Source organism: Macaca thibetana, chromosome 1 (genome assembly GCF_024542745.1).
Source record: "Macaca thibetana thibetana isolate TM-01 chromosome 1, ASM2454274v1, whole genome shotgun sequence".
NCBI lineage: Eukaryota > Metazoa > Chordata > Mammalia > Primates > Cercopithecidae > Macaca > Macaca thibetana.
Genome location: NC_065578.1, coordinates 85,264,593 through 85,281,691, shown reverse-complemented (window position 1 = coordinate 85,281,691; position 17,099 = coordinate 85,264,593). Strand labels below are relative to the sequence as shown.

At 34.6% G+C, this 17,099-nt stretch overlaps 1 protein-coding gene and 1 pseudogene across 4 annotated transcripts in view; one reads left to right on the top strand and one right to left on the bottom strand.

Annotated features, from left to right (window-relative positions):
* The window catches only part of COL24A1 (collagen type XXIV alpha 1 chain), a 392,042-nt gene that overhangs the window by 111,246 nt on the left and 263,697 nt on the right, over positions 1 to 17,099 (top strand). For all 4 annotated transcript variants that reach the window (XR_007721823.1, XM_050772561.1, XM_050772480.1 and 1 more), the window contains exons 14-19: positions 5,951 to 6,004; positions 8,125 to 8,169; positions 16,004 to 16,057; positions 16,134 to 16,178; positions 16,422 to 16,475; positions 16,724 to 16,777. Coding sequence is in view for 3 of the 4 variants with exons in the window: in XM_050772561.1 (XP_050628518.1) it covers positions 5,951 to 6,004; positions 8,125 to 8,169; positions 16,004 to 16,057; positions 16,134 to 16,178; positions 16,422 to 16,475; positions 16,724 to 16,777 (306 nt within the window). In the remaining variant the exon portion in view is untranslated. The remainder of the gene's footprint in view (positions 1 to 5,950; positions 6,005 to 8,124; positions 8,170 to 16,003; positions 16,058 to 16,133; positions 16,179 to 16,421; positions 16,476 to 16,723; positions 16,778 to 17,099) is intronic.
* LOC126944024 (uncharacterized) lies at positions 9,453 to 10,383 on the bottom strand (annotated as a pseudogene).

Here is a 17,099-nt window from a genome sequence, read left to right as displayed (position 1 = left end):
TTTTCCTGCAGTGATCTTGTTTTATATATGAAGGATTTTAAAATACCAGTATTTCCTGGTAATATGTATTCATATGCAGAATGTGTAAAAATAACTTCTAAGTTAAATTTTAGTGTTTCTAATTCTAGACAAGTTAGTGTGATCCTGTATTTTCAATGCTTAGTTTTGGAACAAATTATTTCTGTTATGATTATTAATGCCTGTTTAGTATTAATCTTCTATGATAATTTATATTCATTTCTACTTCAGATTAAATATGTTGTTTCTAAACCTTCCTCTAGAAATAACAAAATATGTTCTCCTGAAGGATTTTTGCATTGCTTTTGTTTTTTAAAAATTCTGTAAATATAGTCATTGTGACCATTTTATGGTTATCTTGGTCTTCTTATTTTCCTAGTTATTTTATATACATTTAAAAAAATTGTTTGTGGAGCTAGGAAAATAATGCTTTTACTGGACATGCTAAGGAAGAAGGTTTTCACTGTTTAAACATATTTAAATATACTACCAAATGTAGTATCTATGAGTGATCTAAAATATTAATATCACATACATGTATTCAGGCCTATCAAGTCTAATAAACTTCTTTTGGTCTTAGTGTTTAATAACTACCATGTTTGATAACAGGACCATTGTAAGACCCAGGAATCAGAGAAACTTGCTGTGGGCTCTGAGCTTTAGGGGGCCCTGCATATCATACATTTAAAATACTTGAGTGCCTCTGTCATTCAGGATCCAGCACTTAGCACTGGCATCGCATGCCCTGTGATCCTAGACAGTCGCTCTTGTTACTATGTATTAGCTATCTATTGCTATGAAACAAATTACATTGGTGGTTTAAAACAACAATAAATATATATTATTTTTATAGTTTCTGTGGGTCAGGAATTTGGTAGTGGCATAGTTGGGTGGTTCTGATTCATGAGGTTGTAGTTAAGGTTTTGGTTAGGGCTACTGTCATCCAAAGGCTTGACTGGGGGTTGGAGGATTTGCTTTTAAGGAGGCTCACTTGCTGGCCAAGTTGGTGCTAGTTGTTGGTGAGAGACCTCACTTCCTCCCCATGGAGACCTCTCCACAGTGCTGCTGAGTATATTCAGAACATAACTTTGGCTTCCCCCAGAGTGAGTGGTGTAAAGATACTACAGCAAGATGATAGCTGTGGTATCTTTATGACCTAGCTTCAGAAATTACACATTGTCACTTCTATATTCTTTTGGTCACATAGGCTCACATAATTCAGAGTGGGTCTGGACTACATAAGAGCATGAATACCAGGAATCCAGGAATCAAAGATCACTGAGGTCCATCACTGAGGCTGGGTACCACAGTTTAAATTAATAATGTTTAGGCTTCAGAGAAATTCTCCACATCTCTTGCCTGTATCTTCATATCTGAATGCCGTGAAGGTTTGTAAGTGGTACCATTGCTGACATTGGAGACAGAAACTGCTCAAGATTTTGGTAAGGGTTCGAGAAGGCAGTAGAAGCATTTCAATCAAAGGAAAGAGAAATTATCTAATTTTTCTCTCAGCATGAATGCAATAGAATCTTACATGATAAAAATATTGTTTTCTGGTAATTTAAAGCTTCTATTATCCTTTCTTTCTGTTATAATTTATTGTTCCTGAGGTAATAGAATTAGTGTGATATTTGCAACAGTTGCAATTGGAGACTGACAAGCATTTTCCATTATTAAACAATGCATATTATTATTAAATTTGTCTTTACATAAGTATGGACAAAAAATTCATGAAGTATGATAAGATTTTTTTACATTGGCAATAGATGGACATGAAATGCTAGAATGATAAAGTTTGAAATACAGATATTTAATAAGATTAAGTCAAATTTTTAAAAAAGTAAATACAAAAATTTTAATATTTTTTAATTTGTTGTTAATTATAATTTGTAATAGGAAGTAGACAGCAGTAGAAAATCTTCAGAGATGATCTACTTGAGATTTTTAAAACTAGAAACAACCGTAGACTTATGTTGAGCATTTACCTATGGTAAAATTTGGAAATAAGACTTTATATATTCTCTAAAGAAGATTTAATTACCAATTTAACTGGTTTTCTGTTTCTATTGCTATTTTACCATAATTAATAACATACGTCAAACTTAGCAGCTGAAAACAATATTCATTTATTATCTTGCAGTTTTCATGGGTCAGGAATCTAGGTGTTACTTCACTGAGTCTTCTGCTGTAGTCATAAGTTTGCAATCAAAGTGTCAGGCTGCATTATCATCTTTAAGCTTGACTGGGGGAAGGTTCATTTCCAGACTCTTTCAGGCTGTAGGAAGAATTTATTACCTTGAGATTGTAGAATGGAGGGCTCTGGCTTTTTGCCGGCTCTCGGCTATGGGCCACCCTCAGGTCCTATAGACTGTCCACAGTTTTCAGAGTCACCCACAGTTTCTTGCCACATGGACTTCTCCAACACAGCTGCTTACTTCATCAAACTCATGAGAGAAGCCTGTAGCTCCAGGCTGCTAACACAGTCTTATATAGTGTAACATAATCATGGCAATGATATCTCATCACCTTTGCTATATACTATTTGTTAGATTAAGCAAGTCATAGGTGCTAGCTACACTCAAAGGGAGGATGTCATAGAAAAGTGTGAACACCAGGAAATGGGAATCTTCGGAGATCTTTTAAAGTGTCCACCACACTGATCATTGGAAATAAACAAGAAAATAGAAAATTATTCACAAGTTGAAGAGATTAGTGGAATTCCTGAAACATCGTATTCTTTATCACATAAAATATTTTAACTGATCAAAATGTGAAAAAGAGAACTATATACAGCACAGAAGCAATGGTGCGACTCTGGCATGCTCATTAGAAGGTGAAAATTACATTCATGAAACTGGCAAATTGAACAAGAAAAGCAAAAACTCTTGAGCTTTCCTATCTCAGTTGCATGATAATCCTGGAAAATGGCCGTTATGTCCTTTGGCAATGTGAGAGTATTTTTAGGAAAACACAATTTGATTTAAATTAATGATTATAATTTTCTACCAGGCAAATATAACAAAATATTTCATTCTTCAACATTCTTTCAACTGGTTAAAGAAATTATAGAGACTGTCTTTTGTATTATAAAATTAAAGGAAAAAGATACTGTTCCATATTTCACAAGCAATCTTGAAGACCATTTTTTGGCAATGAACCTATGTGGCTGCAAACATTTAGGCTCATGATTAAAAGAATATAGAACCTCACCTGTATTAAAAATATTAATGCAGTTATTAACATTGAAAAACAACTGAATAAACAATAAACAAGCAAGGAGATTCAACAGTATAAAACATTGGTATGATTTTCTTTAAAAGAAAATATTATGTATCTAATAAAGAGCCAAATAATGCCTTTGTGGTATTAGCTGTGCAATATTTCATAAAACAAGAAGTGTCTAGATTTCATAGAAATTATTTCAAAAATTGATAATACATGATCAGTATATAAGACGGATTAAAAGAATAAATCATCTCTGTCAAGAATAGAGAATTAAAATGAAATGTTTAATGAGTAATAAAGTGGGAAAAGAAACAATGCACAAGGGCTTGGTATGGTAGCTTACGCCTGTAATCCCAACACTATGGGAGGCTGAGGCAGGAGGTATCGCTTGAAGCTGGGAGTTTGAGAAGAGTCTGGGCAACACAGTGAGACCCCCATCTCTACAATGATAATAATAATAATAATAATAAAGAAAAATACATTAAAAATTTAAAGTAGATATTACTCAGCTCATCTAAATTATTTCAGGGGCAAAGTCAAGGTGAACAACTAATACGCGTGTTTATGAACTACCGGAAGAATAAGAAGTTGAAATTAATGAGTATTGCATTGTTTTTATGCTGGTTGTAGAAAGTAAGTATTTTGTGATGAGGGAAAAATTGATCACAATTCTTTCCCCTCTTCTCTCTCCCATCTTCCCTCTGCTAGGTGGGGAGAAATTACTAATTTTGAGGGAAGGTGAGCCAGAGAGCAGTTTCTCCCTCTGGATGCAAGGGACTGGGAAGGACTGGGGAGAACAGCACATTCTCTAGGCAATCCTGAGTGAATTCCCAAAGATGTTTTCAGCAATCCCACTCCTTGTTCAGGTTGTTTTTTAAGAACAACTTTATTGACATATAATTCACATACCATAAAATTCACCTTTAAAGTGTATAATTTGGCAGTTTTGAGTATATTCAGAATTGTGCAGCCATCACAGTATCTGATTTTATAACATTTTCATCACCCCCAAAAGAAATCCTGTACTCATTAGGAGTCACTTTCCATTCCTCCCCCACATCACCAGCCACAGGCAACCACTAATCCACTTTATGTCCCTGTGAATTTGCCTGTTGTGGACATTACACAGTAATGGAATCATGCAGTGTGTCCCCTATACTTTATTATTTCAGTGAGGTTTCTGAAAAACCTACTTATGATCTATCTAAGAAAATCAATCATCTCTTATGTTTCAGACTTACTGTAGTATATATTTCTTCTACTTTTTCCATTACCTGTGTGTCATAAATACTTTCAAATATCCATGTTAGCTCATACTGAATAGGATAATATATTGCAGAGTTGCAAGTTGTTGACAACAAAATCTGACTTCCAAAGACAATGAAAGTAAAATGCTTGCTTGAACTTCAACTAACTTTGAAGGGAGTATGGCTACAATATATTTGGCTACACAGATGGTTTTTACATTATCCTTTGATTACAGGATAAGGGAAACTGTGCTTCTAGTAGGAGTTAACTATATTTTAGAAACATTGTACATTTTTTCAATTGTTAAACTATCTTTTAAGTTTAACCTATTCATTTTTGTTCTGGGAACCAGTAATTTTTGGCAGTCTGTTAAACATAATATTTAATACTGACTTGCCTAAGTAAAGAGATTATAAGAATCTAATGATAGACTTTTATTTTTGTTATTCCTGGTTGTTGTAAATGAATATTATGAAAATATTTATAATAGTAAGTCTTATAAACATTTTTATAAAGTAGCCTCTTAAAAAGTGAGCTTTAAAGTTGAGGAATGGTAAATCTTTAGAGAAAAATGTAGTTTTATAAAGTAAGAGTAGCTGAGCATTGAGTTATTTTACAATAGAATCTACAATGAGAAGGTTTGTTATTTTACCGTCCTTCATAGTTTTACCATGTAGAATTCTCAATAGGCATTTGGGAAGCTTTTAATTTTCACCTCATTTTAAGTTTGTAGTATTTATGTGTATTATTCCTTTCCTTAATAAAATTGTACTTAAAGGATTTTTTGTTTTACATATGTGTCTTGGAATGATGATTTAAAGTATTTAGTGCAGCACAGTTGAAAAAGCATGGACTCTAGATCAGTCTGTCTCCATTCACATCTCTGTCCCACCCATCTTTAATGGTCTAACCTTGAGCAACTGACCTACACTCTCTGTGCTTTAACTTCCTCAACAACAATGTGAGATTATTAGTATCTATTAAATAGACCTGTTATGAAGATGAAATGAAGTGTGTATATATAATTATGTGCATAAAGCCTTTAGCACATGGTAAGTGCTTAATAATACTAGCTGTTTTATTCTCTGTGGAGTGAGTATAGGAACAGTTTGGAATAGCAGAGATAACTGAAGATTGTTCAATCAGAAATCTTCATTATTTTTCCTTTCATTTGGTGATTTTTTATGTATGATGAACAAACTTCAGTTTCATTTTCTGTATATGTTATGTGGCATATAAAATAATTTTATAACATATAGAAATATTGTATTTAGTTTTTTATTTTTTGAAATATTGTATTTAAAATCAATTACATGTGTTATACAAAAGAGTGTGTTTGTTGCATTACAGTTTAAGAGTTAGGAAATAAATATTTTCTATTACTAAATTTTTTATTAGAAAATACAGCAAAAATGAATTCTTTATATATGTTGGCATTCTTCCTCTTTCCCTGTGACAGGGTTTTCCAGGTGACTTTGGAGACAGAGGCCCTGCTGGTCTTGATGGCAGTCCTGTGAGTACATTATGTTGGTCCAGTCTTGCATTCTAACATCATTCATACTTTATAGCACTGCACTTACAGTCCTTATTATAATATTTGTGAATAAACACTATTGGAAAAACAGTCTCCACACGACTGTGCACATTCCAGTTTGTGATTTTTCAACTTGGGAAATAAGTCAAAAATATTTCAAATTTCATCATGACATTCAATCTTTAAATTAATTATTTTGATGATGTTAAATAGGTATAACTGCTTAAGTAAAATATTAAAAATATATGATCACAATATTGGCTCTTATACATGAAAGTACCAACAAGACTTATATAAAAATTGTACACTCAGTGATTGCTCTTTGGATTCAAACCTGTCATTGATCCACCTTACTTCTTAGTGTTTTAGGGAAAATTATTCTACTTTGGGATTTTTTAACTGTCAATGTTCAGATTGAGAAAGAGTTACTGTCCTAAAGTTAGTTTAATTATATCATCAAAGAATGATGATGGATTGCTATTTTTTGGCACTAGGTAGAAACAGCTTTAGCTTTTGCCCTTAAAAAGCATCCAATAGCTATTTCCCAATCTATGCCATTTACATATTCTTTTCATAATTTTAAAGTGAGTTAGAAAAAACACAAAATCTCTGTAGCCTAAATTGGGAATAGTTCCAATAATTACACATAAGTAAATCACTAATATAAAGAGTTTAAAATAGTTTGTTTTTCTTCTTTTTTACTTCTGTTTTCCAAATTAAAACTATATTAGCTCATTCAGTGAATTCAGCCAAGGTTTCATTTGTTATAAGGCATAGCAGATAAGAGTAGAACTGATTTTCAAATACATTGTTAAAAACTTGAATGATGTTTTAAGTGGAATGTTTACCTTTATTTCTTGCATATGATTCTGAAGAGTATTTCAAGCATAATAAAGTAAACATTATTTATTTTTAATGCCATTTGTGCTCTTGTGTACCTAGTGTGAAGCCATTTTACATAATTTTTTGTCAGTTACTATCCATGAAGTCTATTAAGACTCCCAGAATATTTGAAGTTTTCTTTTAAATTATATTAATTATATAATTATATAAATTATATAAATTATATTAAGTATATAATTATCTAAATATGTAATTAATATTAATTATATCTTAATATATAATTGATTTATATAATTCAATTAATATTAATTATATAAATTATATTAATATTAACATTTTCCTAGAATATTTAAAGTTTTCTGCTCTTCATTTAAAATATAATAATGTTTCTTCAGAAGCATTTTGAGTTTTTAAAATCTTTAAAATACAAGAGTCAACTGGATATATTTAGTTTACTGGTTTATAATCCCCTATAGTATATTCTCTGCCTTTGTTTCAGAACAGAATTTGAAATGCAAAAAAAGAAGGACATTCATGTACTTTGTGCCTTGTAAATAATGTGACAGTGACATAAAGTGAATTAGGAATTATCTTAAAAACTATAAAGTGTAATGACAATGAGTTCAAAAGACCAATCACAAATCAGCTGGAATATTTAATAATGATCATTAAAATCTGATACTTACATAAATAATTTAACAGTATTGAAAATTTTATAATTTTTATAGTGCCTTTACATATGACAAATTTTATTGTGATTTTTACAATGAGAAGAGATATTGGTATTTCTGTTTTAATGAGAAAAATGAAGATTAGAGAATTTAAATAATGTACTTCAAAAGAGTCGATAGTGTTTTAAACCATCTGAAAATGTTTTTCTAATCCTACATGCTGACCACCTGTCTTTTCATAGAGTAGATAGCCTAATTAAATGTACAGTGTTGATTATTGATGGGATTTACTTCCTTGGTTAAATACGTAGGAAGCAGAGAGGACTCTACTTAAGCTAGAATTAAGTGGTAGTCCTGGCGTCCAAAAGCATTTAGCCAAGGGCACTTGTGAAGAACATAAACGGCCACCATGGGTTTGTCCTTCTCAGGAGGATGCATAAGATTAGGGGAGTTTCAGAAGTTAGCTATAATAGAAGGTACATTTTGATGTATTCTTAGCTAGAAAGTTTTTGTGTTTATCTTCAGAAATACCTTCAGTAGTTGGGAATCAAATTTAATAAGTATTGCACATTTCTTTTACAATAGGGACTTGTAGGTGGCACTGGTCCTCCGGGGTTTCCTGGGCTTAGAGTGAGTATCACTAAATATCATCATTCTTAAAAAAATATTTTATTGTGCAATTTATATATGTTAGATGTGTTTTTGAAACTTAGGAAAATGAGAAGTTTTACTGTCTTTATTGGTTATCAACCTTGATTAAATGTATTTTTCAACCAGATCTGAATAATTAGACCAGTAGTGTAAGTCAAAAAATTAATGTATTTTATGATAAGAAAAAATAATGATATATTTTTATAGACCTGTATGTATGTGTTTGTACCTGTACGCTAAAGGATACCTAAGACAAAAGTTTCCTCAAAAGCATAAGACATAGAAGACCCACTTCTTTCCTTTTAAAAAAATTGTCAATTATTTTCAATATGTAATAGTTGTACATATTTATGGGGTATATGTGATATCTGTTACAAGAAAAAAATGTGTAATGATCAAAATTTGAATAATTGGTGCTTGTATCACCTCAAACACTTACTATTTCTTTGTGTTAGGAACATTCTAATTTCCCTCTTTTATTTTATTTTGAAATCTGTGATCAACTATTGTTAAAAATAGCCACTCTATTGTGCTATGAAATACTAGATCTTATTCTTTCTAACTGTATTTTTGTATCTATTTATCATCCCTTTTATATCCTCCACCCCTACCCTTCTCATATATTTAGCTCCCACATATTTGTGAGAACATGTGTTAGTTACGTTTCTGTACCTGGCTTATTTCATTTAACATAATGTCCTCCAGTTCTGTTCATGTTGTTGCAAATGACAGAATCTCATTCTTTTTTATAGCTGAATAGTATTCTATTGTTTGTATGTACCACATTTTCTTTATTCATTCATCTATTGATGGACACTTAAGTTGATTCTGTATATTGGCTATTGTGAATACTGCTGCAATAAACACGGGAGTGCAAATGTCTGTTCAATATATTGATAGCCTTTCTTTCAGTCTTCTTTCCCTTATCTTTAGCTATCCCAAAGCACAAGGTGACAGCTTGGTCAAAGAAGTCATGGCCGGGCATGGTGGCTCATGCCTATGATCCCAGCACTTTAGGAGGCCAAGGCAGGAGGGTTACTTGAGCTTAGAAGTTTGAGACCAGCCTGGGCAAGATGATGTGATCCCAACTCTACAACAACAACAAAAAAAAAAAAAAAAAAAGAAAAGAAAAGAAAAGAAAAAAGAAAGAAAGAAAAAAGAAAATTAGCCTGGCCCACTGTGGCAGCATGGCAGTTCTGGTGAAGCCCCCTCCCTGCCATTTGGTTTCCTTCTGCCAAGTGGCTACAGGCTGCCCTTCAAATCTTCATTTGTCCCTTTTCACTTCTTGCAAAGCAAACCTTTGAGAGTTTGTTGGAAATGGCCTTTGATGACCAAAGATACTAGAGTGTGTGTGCTTTGTCTTGTATTGTGATGAATGAGAAATGCGGACTTCCAGCTCTTTTGTGAAATATGAGACAGACCTAAGAAGTAGGTCATCTGGGATAGGAGTGGTTCAGTGTTGGGGGTAGACAGTCACCCAGCCATGCTCCACCAGGCCACCAGTGCATATTTGGCTGGTGATCTTCCAAGTGCATGAGACCTGCTGTTCACTGCTTCTCCACCTCAGTTGGTGGCCTCCAAGATGTCAGCAGCACCCCTAGGGCCCTGTCTTCAGCATGTTACAAAGCCTCAGAGTGGAAATTCTTGCTAAGGCTCTATGTGGATGCTTTTCTTCCATGGCTTAAAGGAGACACTGTACTCTAAGCTTTTGACCTCATGCCTTGTGTAGTAAAAAAGATTTGGGGTATTTTTTCTTTTGTTTTTGAGAGGGTTGCGTTTTGTTTTTGTTTCCTTTTGTTTTTGTTTTGGCCTTTCTTCTTTGTCTTTTCATGTAGACCAGATATTTGAAAGGGCAGACAATGGCTAAAGGTATAATGTGCAGCTTGTTTATATATTATTTTGGGAAACTTACCTTGGATAGGAAGTGGAATTGTGGATTCTCCAGGCTGGTGCTGGCACACTCAGCCTTCGCCCTTTTCCTCCAGTTCAGTACCTACTGTTTCTCCTTTCAAATATGTGATTGTGCTAGCTCTTTCCATAGGGAAGAATTCTCCTTATTTAAATAAAAAAGTAGTTTAAAAAATAAAGCTGAGAAAAATGTTTCAATTAGCCAAGTGAGGTAGAGCACACCTGTAGTCTCAGCTACTTAGGAGGCTGAGGTGAGAGCATCTCTTGAGCCCAGGAGTTAGAGGCATCAGTGAGCTATGATCATGCTGCTGCACTCCAGCCTAGGTGATGAAGTAAGGCCCCATCTCTCTAAAAAAATCAAATAAATAAAAATAAATAAGTCAGGAGCTCATTTATTGGAACTGTGGTAAAATTTAAGTCAGCATAAGCTTTAACTTGCCATCTTGGGATAACATGAATATGGGATTTAGAGTCAAAGAACCTGTGTGAGTCTGAAACATTTAAACTTTTCTCTAACATAATGGTAAGATTTGTAGTAGTAGTAATAATAAAATTACTGAGGGCGCCTCACATTTATTTACTATTTTCAGTGGACTGGCCACAATTGTTAAGTCATTGCATTCTCAGACCAACCCATGACTACTGAGCTGATAAGTGTTTGAGCCCAGATTTGAAGCCAGGTGATCCAAATCCAGAGTCCAGAATTTTGTTGGGCTGTACCACCTCCTTAAAACTTATACTCCCTTAAGTGTATATTATCTACCTTATAAGATTTCTTTAGTCCTTCCTGAGAAACTCTATGTGATGGTGGAACACAAATTGACTTTTTTTTTTTTTTTCTGAGAACTTAGAATAGGGTTAAACCTGTAGGTATTAGTCAATGGGTAGAGAAAGGAAGTAAGCAAAAGGAGTTAGATTCCAAAGATGCTCTTCATGCAGTTTTTATTTAATCTATTAGCATGGAGTTGATTAGCTAAAGCGCTTCTGTTATTACTCTCAAAATTAAGACCAAATTTTTAAAACATGGCCCAAGATATGTAGTCTGGTTTGGTTCTTATCCACATGTTCATTACATACTATTTGTATACTAGCAAAGCTGTTAATTCTCAGATGCCATGCAGCAGCATCTTTGCTACAAGGTTTTGCACATGTTTGTCTACCTGAAACACTATCTCTACTTTTCTCCAACACTTAGCACACTACCTGGCACATAAAAGTACTCAGGAAAAATAACTGAATCTTCTGTATTTTCTCTTTCTCCATTCACCTTTCAGTTCATGGGAAGAGATTCTACAGAAAAGGAAATGGCTAATGATAACTGTATTAGTCCATTCTCACACTGCTATGAAGAAATAACTGAGACTGGGTAATTTATAAAGGAAAGAGGTTTAATTGACTCACAGTTCCACATTGCTGGGGAGGCCTCAGGAAACTTAATATCATGGTGGAAGGCAAGGAAAAGCAAGTGCCTTCTGTAGAGGGTGGCAGAGTGAATGCAAACAAGGGGAATGACGGATGCTTATAAAACAATCAGATCTCATGAGCCTCACTTACTATCGTGAGAACAACATGGGGCAACCATCTCCATGACCCAATTATGTCCACCTGGTCCAGTCCTTGGCCTGTGGGGGTTATGGGAATTACAATTCAAGATGAGATTTTGGGTGGGGACATAGCCAAACCATATCATTCTGCCACTGGCTCCTCCCAAATCTCATGTGAGGACACATTTCAAAACACAATCATGCCTTTCCAACAGTCCCCCAAAGTCCTAGCTCATTCCAGCATTAACCCAAAAGTACAAGTCCAAAGTCTCACCTGAAACAAGGCTAGTCCCTCCATCTATGAACCTGTAAAATTGAAAGCAATTAGTTACCTCCTAGATACAATGGGGGTACAGGCACTGGGTAAATACTCCCATTCCAATTAGGAGATATTGGCCAAAACAAAGGGGCTACAGGCGCCATGAAAGTCCAAAATCAAGTAGGGCAGTCATTAAAACTTAAAATTCCAAAATGATCTCAATTTGACTCCATGGCTCACATCCAGGTCACACTGATATAAGAGGTGGGTTTCCACAGCCTTGGACAGCACCACCCTGTGGCTTTAAAGGGTACAGACCCCCTCCCAGCTGCCTTCATAGGCTGGCATTGAGTGCCTGCGGCTTTTCCAGGTGAATGGTGCAAGCTGTTGGTGGATCTACCATTCTGGGGTCTGGAAGATGGTGGCCCTCTTTTCACAGCTCCACTAAAAAGTGCCCCAGTGGGGACTCTGTGTGGGGGCTCTGACCCCACATTTCCCTTCTACACTGTCTTAGCAGAGATTCTCCATGAGGGCGTCACCCCTGCAGCAAACTTCTGCCTAGACATCCAGGCATTTCCTTACATCCTGTGAAATGTAGGCAGAGGTTCCCAAACCTCAATTATTGACTTCTGTGCACCTGCAGGCTCAACACCACGTGTAAGTAGCCAAGGCTCAGGGCTTGCACCCTCTGATGCACCGGCCTGAGCTCTGTGTTGACCCCTTTTAGCCACAGCTGGGATGCAGTGCACCAAGTCCTGAGACTGCACAAAGCAGCAAGGCCCTGGGCCCAGCCCAAAAACCATTTGAGAAGTAACCATCAGATAGTAAGAGCCATCTTTGTAGTCCTCATCTCTTCTAAATTGATACAGATGGTCCTTTCTACTTTTCAAAGTAGTTTCATATACATATCTTATTTGCTCCTCAATGAGTTGTAAAGTAAATAAAGCAGTTATTGTTACTTCCATTTTACATTCATTACTTTTAAAAATTAAAACAACATGAGCACCTACCAAATGGCTGAACTAACTGCTAGGCCTAATAATATGAACAAGTTAAGATTCCTATTTTTGGCAATATTACAATCTAATGGCATAGAAGGAAAAATAAGTAGTGTCATATACTGTGATTGCTGCTATAATGGATTAAATGTAAAACCACTGAGAAAGGAGCAATTTGTGTTATCTTGGAAAGTCAGAGTAGGCTTCACAAAGGAGATATTTTGGGGGCTATATCTTGAAGATTGTATACGAATGGGGTGGGGTGAAAGGGGGAAGAGGGTTCTTTAGATACAAAAATACTGTGTTCAGAGACACAGAAGATGAGGGAAAATGAATGTTTGGGAATGGAAAGAGGAGTAGTGGGATTGTAGCATAGAAAGTAGGGGGTTGGGAGCAGAATGGAAAGAATTGAGGTTTTGAAAGTAATTGGGAAGGATTATGGAGAACCTTTATATTGCATAGTAAACAACTTGTCTGCTTGCCCAGAGCAGCAGCCTCTGCTTTATCTCTCAGATGTTCCCTTCCAGCAGGTTTAGTTTCTGATAAAAGATGCTATTGCTTTAACTAAATTATTTTTTCCATGCAGTTGGTCATCATTGTTATATGCTTTCTTAGACTAGTGACAATGTGTATCACGTATGAGTATGATGGGTGTGATTAAAAAGAACCATGTGGAACTCACAGTCCTTTCTGCAGTATACTCATATGAACTCTTATTAATTGGCCAGTGACTGCTCTTTTTAATATAAATAACTTATCCTTTGGGTCTCTCTATTTCTTTGACTTTAATTCAGAAGTTCTCAGAGGAGCTGTGTGGGAGGCGCCTCTGTCTCTGATACCATATCCCAAACACCCTCAGCAAAGCTCCCGTGCACAAAAGTATTTCTTCTGTCTGTTCCACATTCTTGTGGAAGATGAGTTGGTAGGTAGGGAATGCTGAAGGACTTTCAGGTTACCTTTGTAGAACTGAGAACTGAGTTACTTTCAGAAGGCTATAGTTTCTCAGGAGTAGAATTTCCACTCAATCTGTGACATGCTGTTTCTTGGAAATTTCGATTCCATAGTATTCAATTTTACTTTATAGGTCTTTATTTTTCTAAGTTCATTATAATGTATTTTTCATATCTCCCAATACTTATCATTAGGTGATTTTTCTTATAGAGTCACTGAAAAGTAAAATAAGATATTATACATACAAAGTACATTCATCTGAAGATGCCAGTAATATACTTACTGAAAAAAGTTAAGAATATTATTTTATCTATGATGAAAACAACAGGACATAAAGAAAGATTTTTTTGTGTGTTCGTTAAGATAGTCCTTTCTATACTTTCTTGGATTACTTTTACACAATTTCCAAGCATAGATATTTTTGTGTTTTTCTAACCTATCATAAGTTTTAAAGCTATGAACTTTGAATAAACTATCCACTGTAATCATAAGCATAAGTTTTCCTATTGACATAATTTGAAATTACAAGCATGATGTATTAATATTGCATATCTCTTAAGTTGGAAAGTATTACCCTTTGCCTGTAACAGTGTTATATATTTCAGGATTAAACATGTTAGAAATAATTTATCATAGTTATATTTCACAGACTTTAAGACTCTTCCATATGATGTCATATTCTCCATTCTGAAATTTGTATTATATAAATGTAGACAATTAGAAATGCTGTTATGTTGGGATATTGAGCTCTAGAAATCACCATTTCAAATTAATCCCTTCAGTATTCATTCTACACTTTATTTCAGAACCATTATCTGCCAGTTATTATGTTGGGTCTGGGAAATTTAAAAAGCAAATGAGACATGTTTTTCTGCTGTCACAAAATGCACAGACTAGGAAGGCAGAAAAAAAAAAGTACAGTGCTGTGTACTAAGTAGTGAAGTAGAATGGCATTCTAGTACTGGTAACTATCTTGTCAAAGGTTCTGAGCATTTGATAAGGGAGAGCATGTCCACTGCAGCTAGAACGGAGGATTTCGGGGAGGGAGAAGTAAAGGGGAATGGAAATGAGGACAATGGAAGGAAAGGAGACCGGAAAGATTGATGGAGGTCTGATAGAGAGGGCCTAGGATGCTATCCTAAGAAACTGGAATTCTAACTACAAGGGGTAACATTTTTGGCATTTCACAAATGCAACTTCAATAGTTCCTTAATATTTCAAAACTAAAAAGAGAAGTTTGAACTAACTTGGATTTCCATTATAAAGAGTAGTAAGGAAACCAGGCAAAGAAAGGTAGTGAGTGAAAGAAGAAAAATGAGACCTTAGTGACACAGAAATTATAACTGATCCCAAACCACCAAGAAGTGCCATTTTGTTTTGCAATTTTTTCTTTCATACCCTTATGTTGCTATTGCCCTTTGTTTTCTAAGATGACATATTGAAAGAGTTTTTTCTAAGTCTCTTGCTTGCGGGAGATAATAGTGGTAATGTTTCTGAGGAATTAGAAGATTAAATTGATGTTAGAGATTATGTCTTTTTTCTCTTTTATTCTTCAACAGTGTCTTGTACATATTATGCTTAGTAAATATTAAATGATGAATAAATGAGATAAGCCCAGAAGGATACAGCCTTTTGTTTACCTCTGAGTTTATCCCTGAAATTATGATAAATTTTCTCATTCTGCAAACTGGAAATTATAAAATCAAATCATTAGGATGTCTGGCACATAGTAACTGCTCAATAAATATTGGCTGAATAAGTGGGTGAAATAAAACTCTAAGACAATCAAATGAAGTATCTGTTGTTATTTCCTGGGAGCATGGCACTGAAATATTTTTTAAAGGTCTCATCTAGTTGAGAAATATTGCAAGATGAATGTCATGGACAGTATCATAGGAGCTCAAAGGAGGAAAGAATCTCTGTGGACTAGACAAATATGAAAAGGTTTCCGAAAAATGATGGACTTCACTAAAGTTTGAAATATTGGTATGATTTATAAATGTAGAGAGGAAAATAAGTTGTTGAAGAGCAAGGCACGTGTAGGAGCTTAGTGAGATGACTGTTTTGGGTTCATTAATTTATTAATTCTGCCACATTTTCTTTCTAATCCTAATGAATGATTAATGGTGCACTTCTTTCTTACTGTTTTTCAGGGCAGTGTTGGCCCTGTAGGACCAATTGGACCTGCTGGAATTCCTGGCCCAGTGGTATGGTTCTATTTGTATAATGGATATTTCCCTTTAATCTCTCTATGATATCACAAAATGTCACCTTTTTTCGTAGGGTCTTTCAGGGAATAAAGGACTACCTGGAATCAAAGGTGATAAGGTGATTTAAATATTAATATTATAAAAATAATTTTTTTATCACATTTGTCTTTTACTTTTCAGTCAACACAATTTATGAAATATTTTGTTTTTATGGAGTCTAATTTGTAGTATCAATTATATTAGTTTTCCTCAGAAGTAAGAAAAATAGAGAAATTATTCTTTTATAATGAATATTTGCTTTCTTATAATATTGCCATGTTTGTGATACATAAGTATCTTTGCATGAAATTGTGCTTTCCAGGGTGAACAAGGGACTGCAGGAGAGCTAGGAGAACCAGGGTATCCTGGAGACAAGGTAATGTTTTTACCATTAATTTTATGTAAATATGAAAAAGTGTAAATTCAAAAGAAAGAACTGCTTATTATTTTATCCATGTCTTGTGTTAGAATGTGGTATCAGTATGGTTTTAAGTTCTTGTTTGAAACTTTTTTCTCAATATTTTAGCATACTTTATGAAATTTGTTAGCAGTTTGTAAATAGTGGTATATCTGCCTTTTGTGCTATAATAACTTTCTCTTCTCTCTGTTATTCTCTTCTTTTAGGGTGCTGTTGGTTTGCCAGGACCACAAGGGATGAGAGGAAAGCCAGGGCCTTCAGTAGGTTTGAACTTTTGCTTTGCTCTTTGTAATTGACAGAGTGCATGCGATGGCATGAGTCTCGACACTGTTGATCTAAGTAGGGTATAAGCCTACTGAGCATTTGCCTCCTCAGTTTCAGAATATAGCAAATCCCTCAAGTATTCAGTTCACATTCCGTAGACTTTTGGACTTCCCTCTACTCCCAACCCTAGGCCAAAGCCAAGTTTCTGAGAGTCCTAAAGATCTTGGTCATATTATTCTACTGAATAATCTATTATAGACAATATTTAAATTAAAACAATAGGCTTTGAAGCCAGAAAATATGAAGCATCTTAAATAA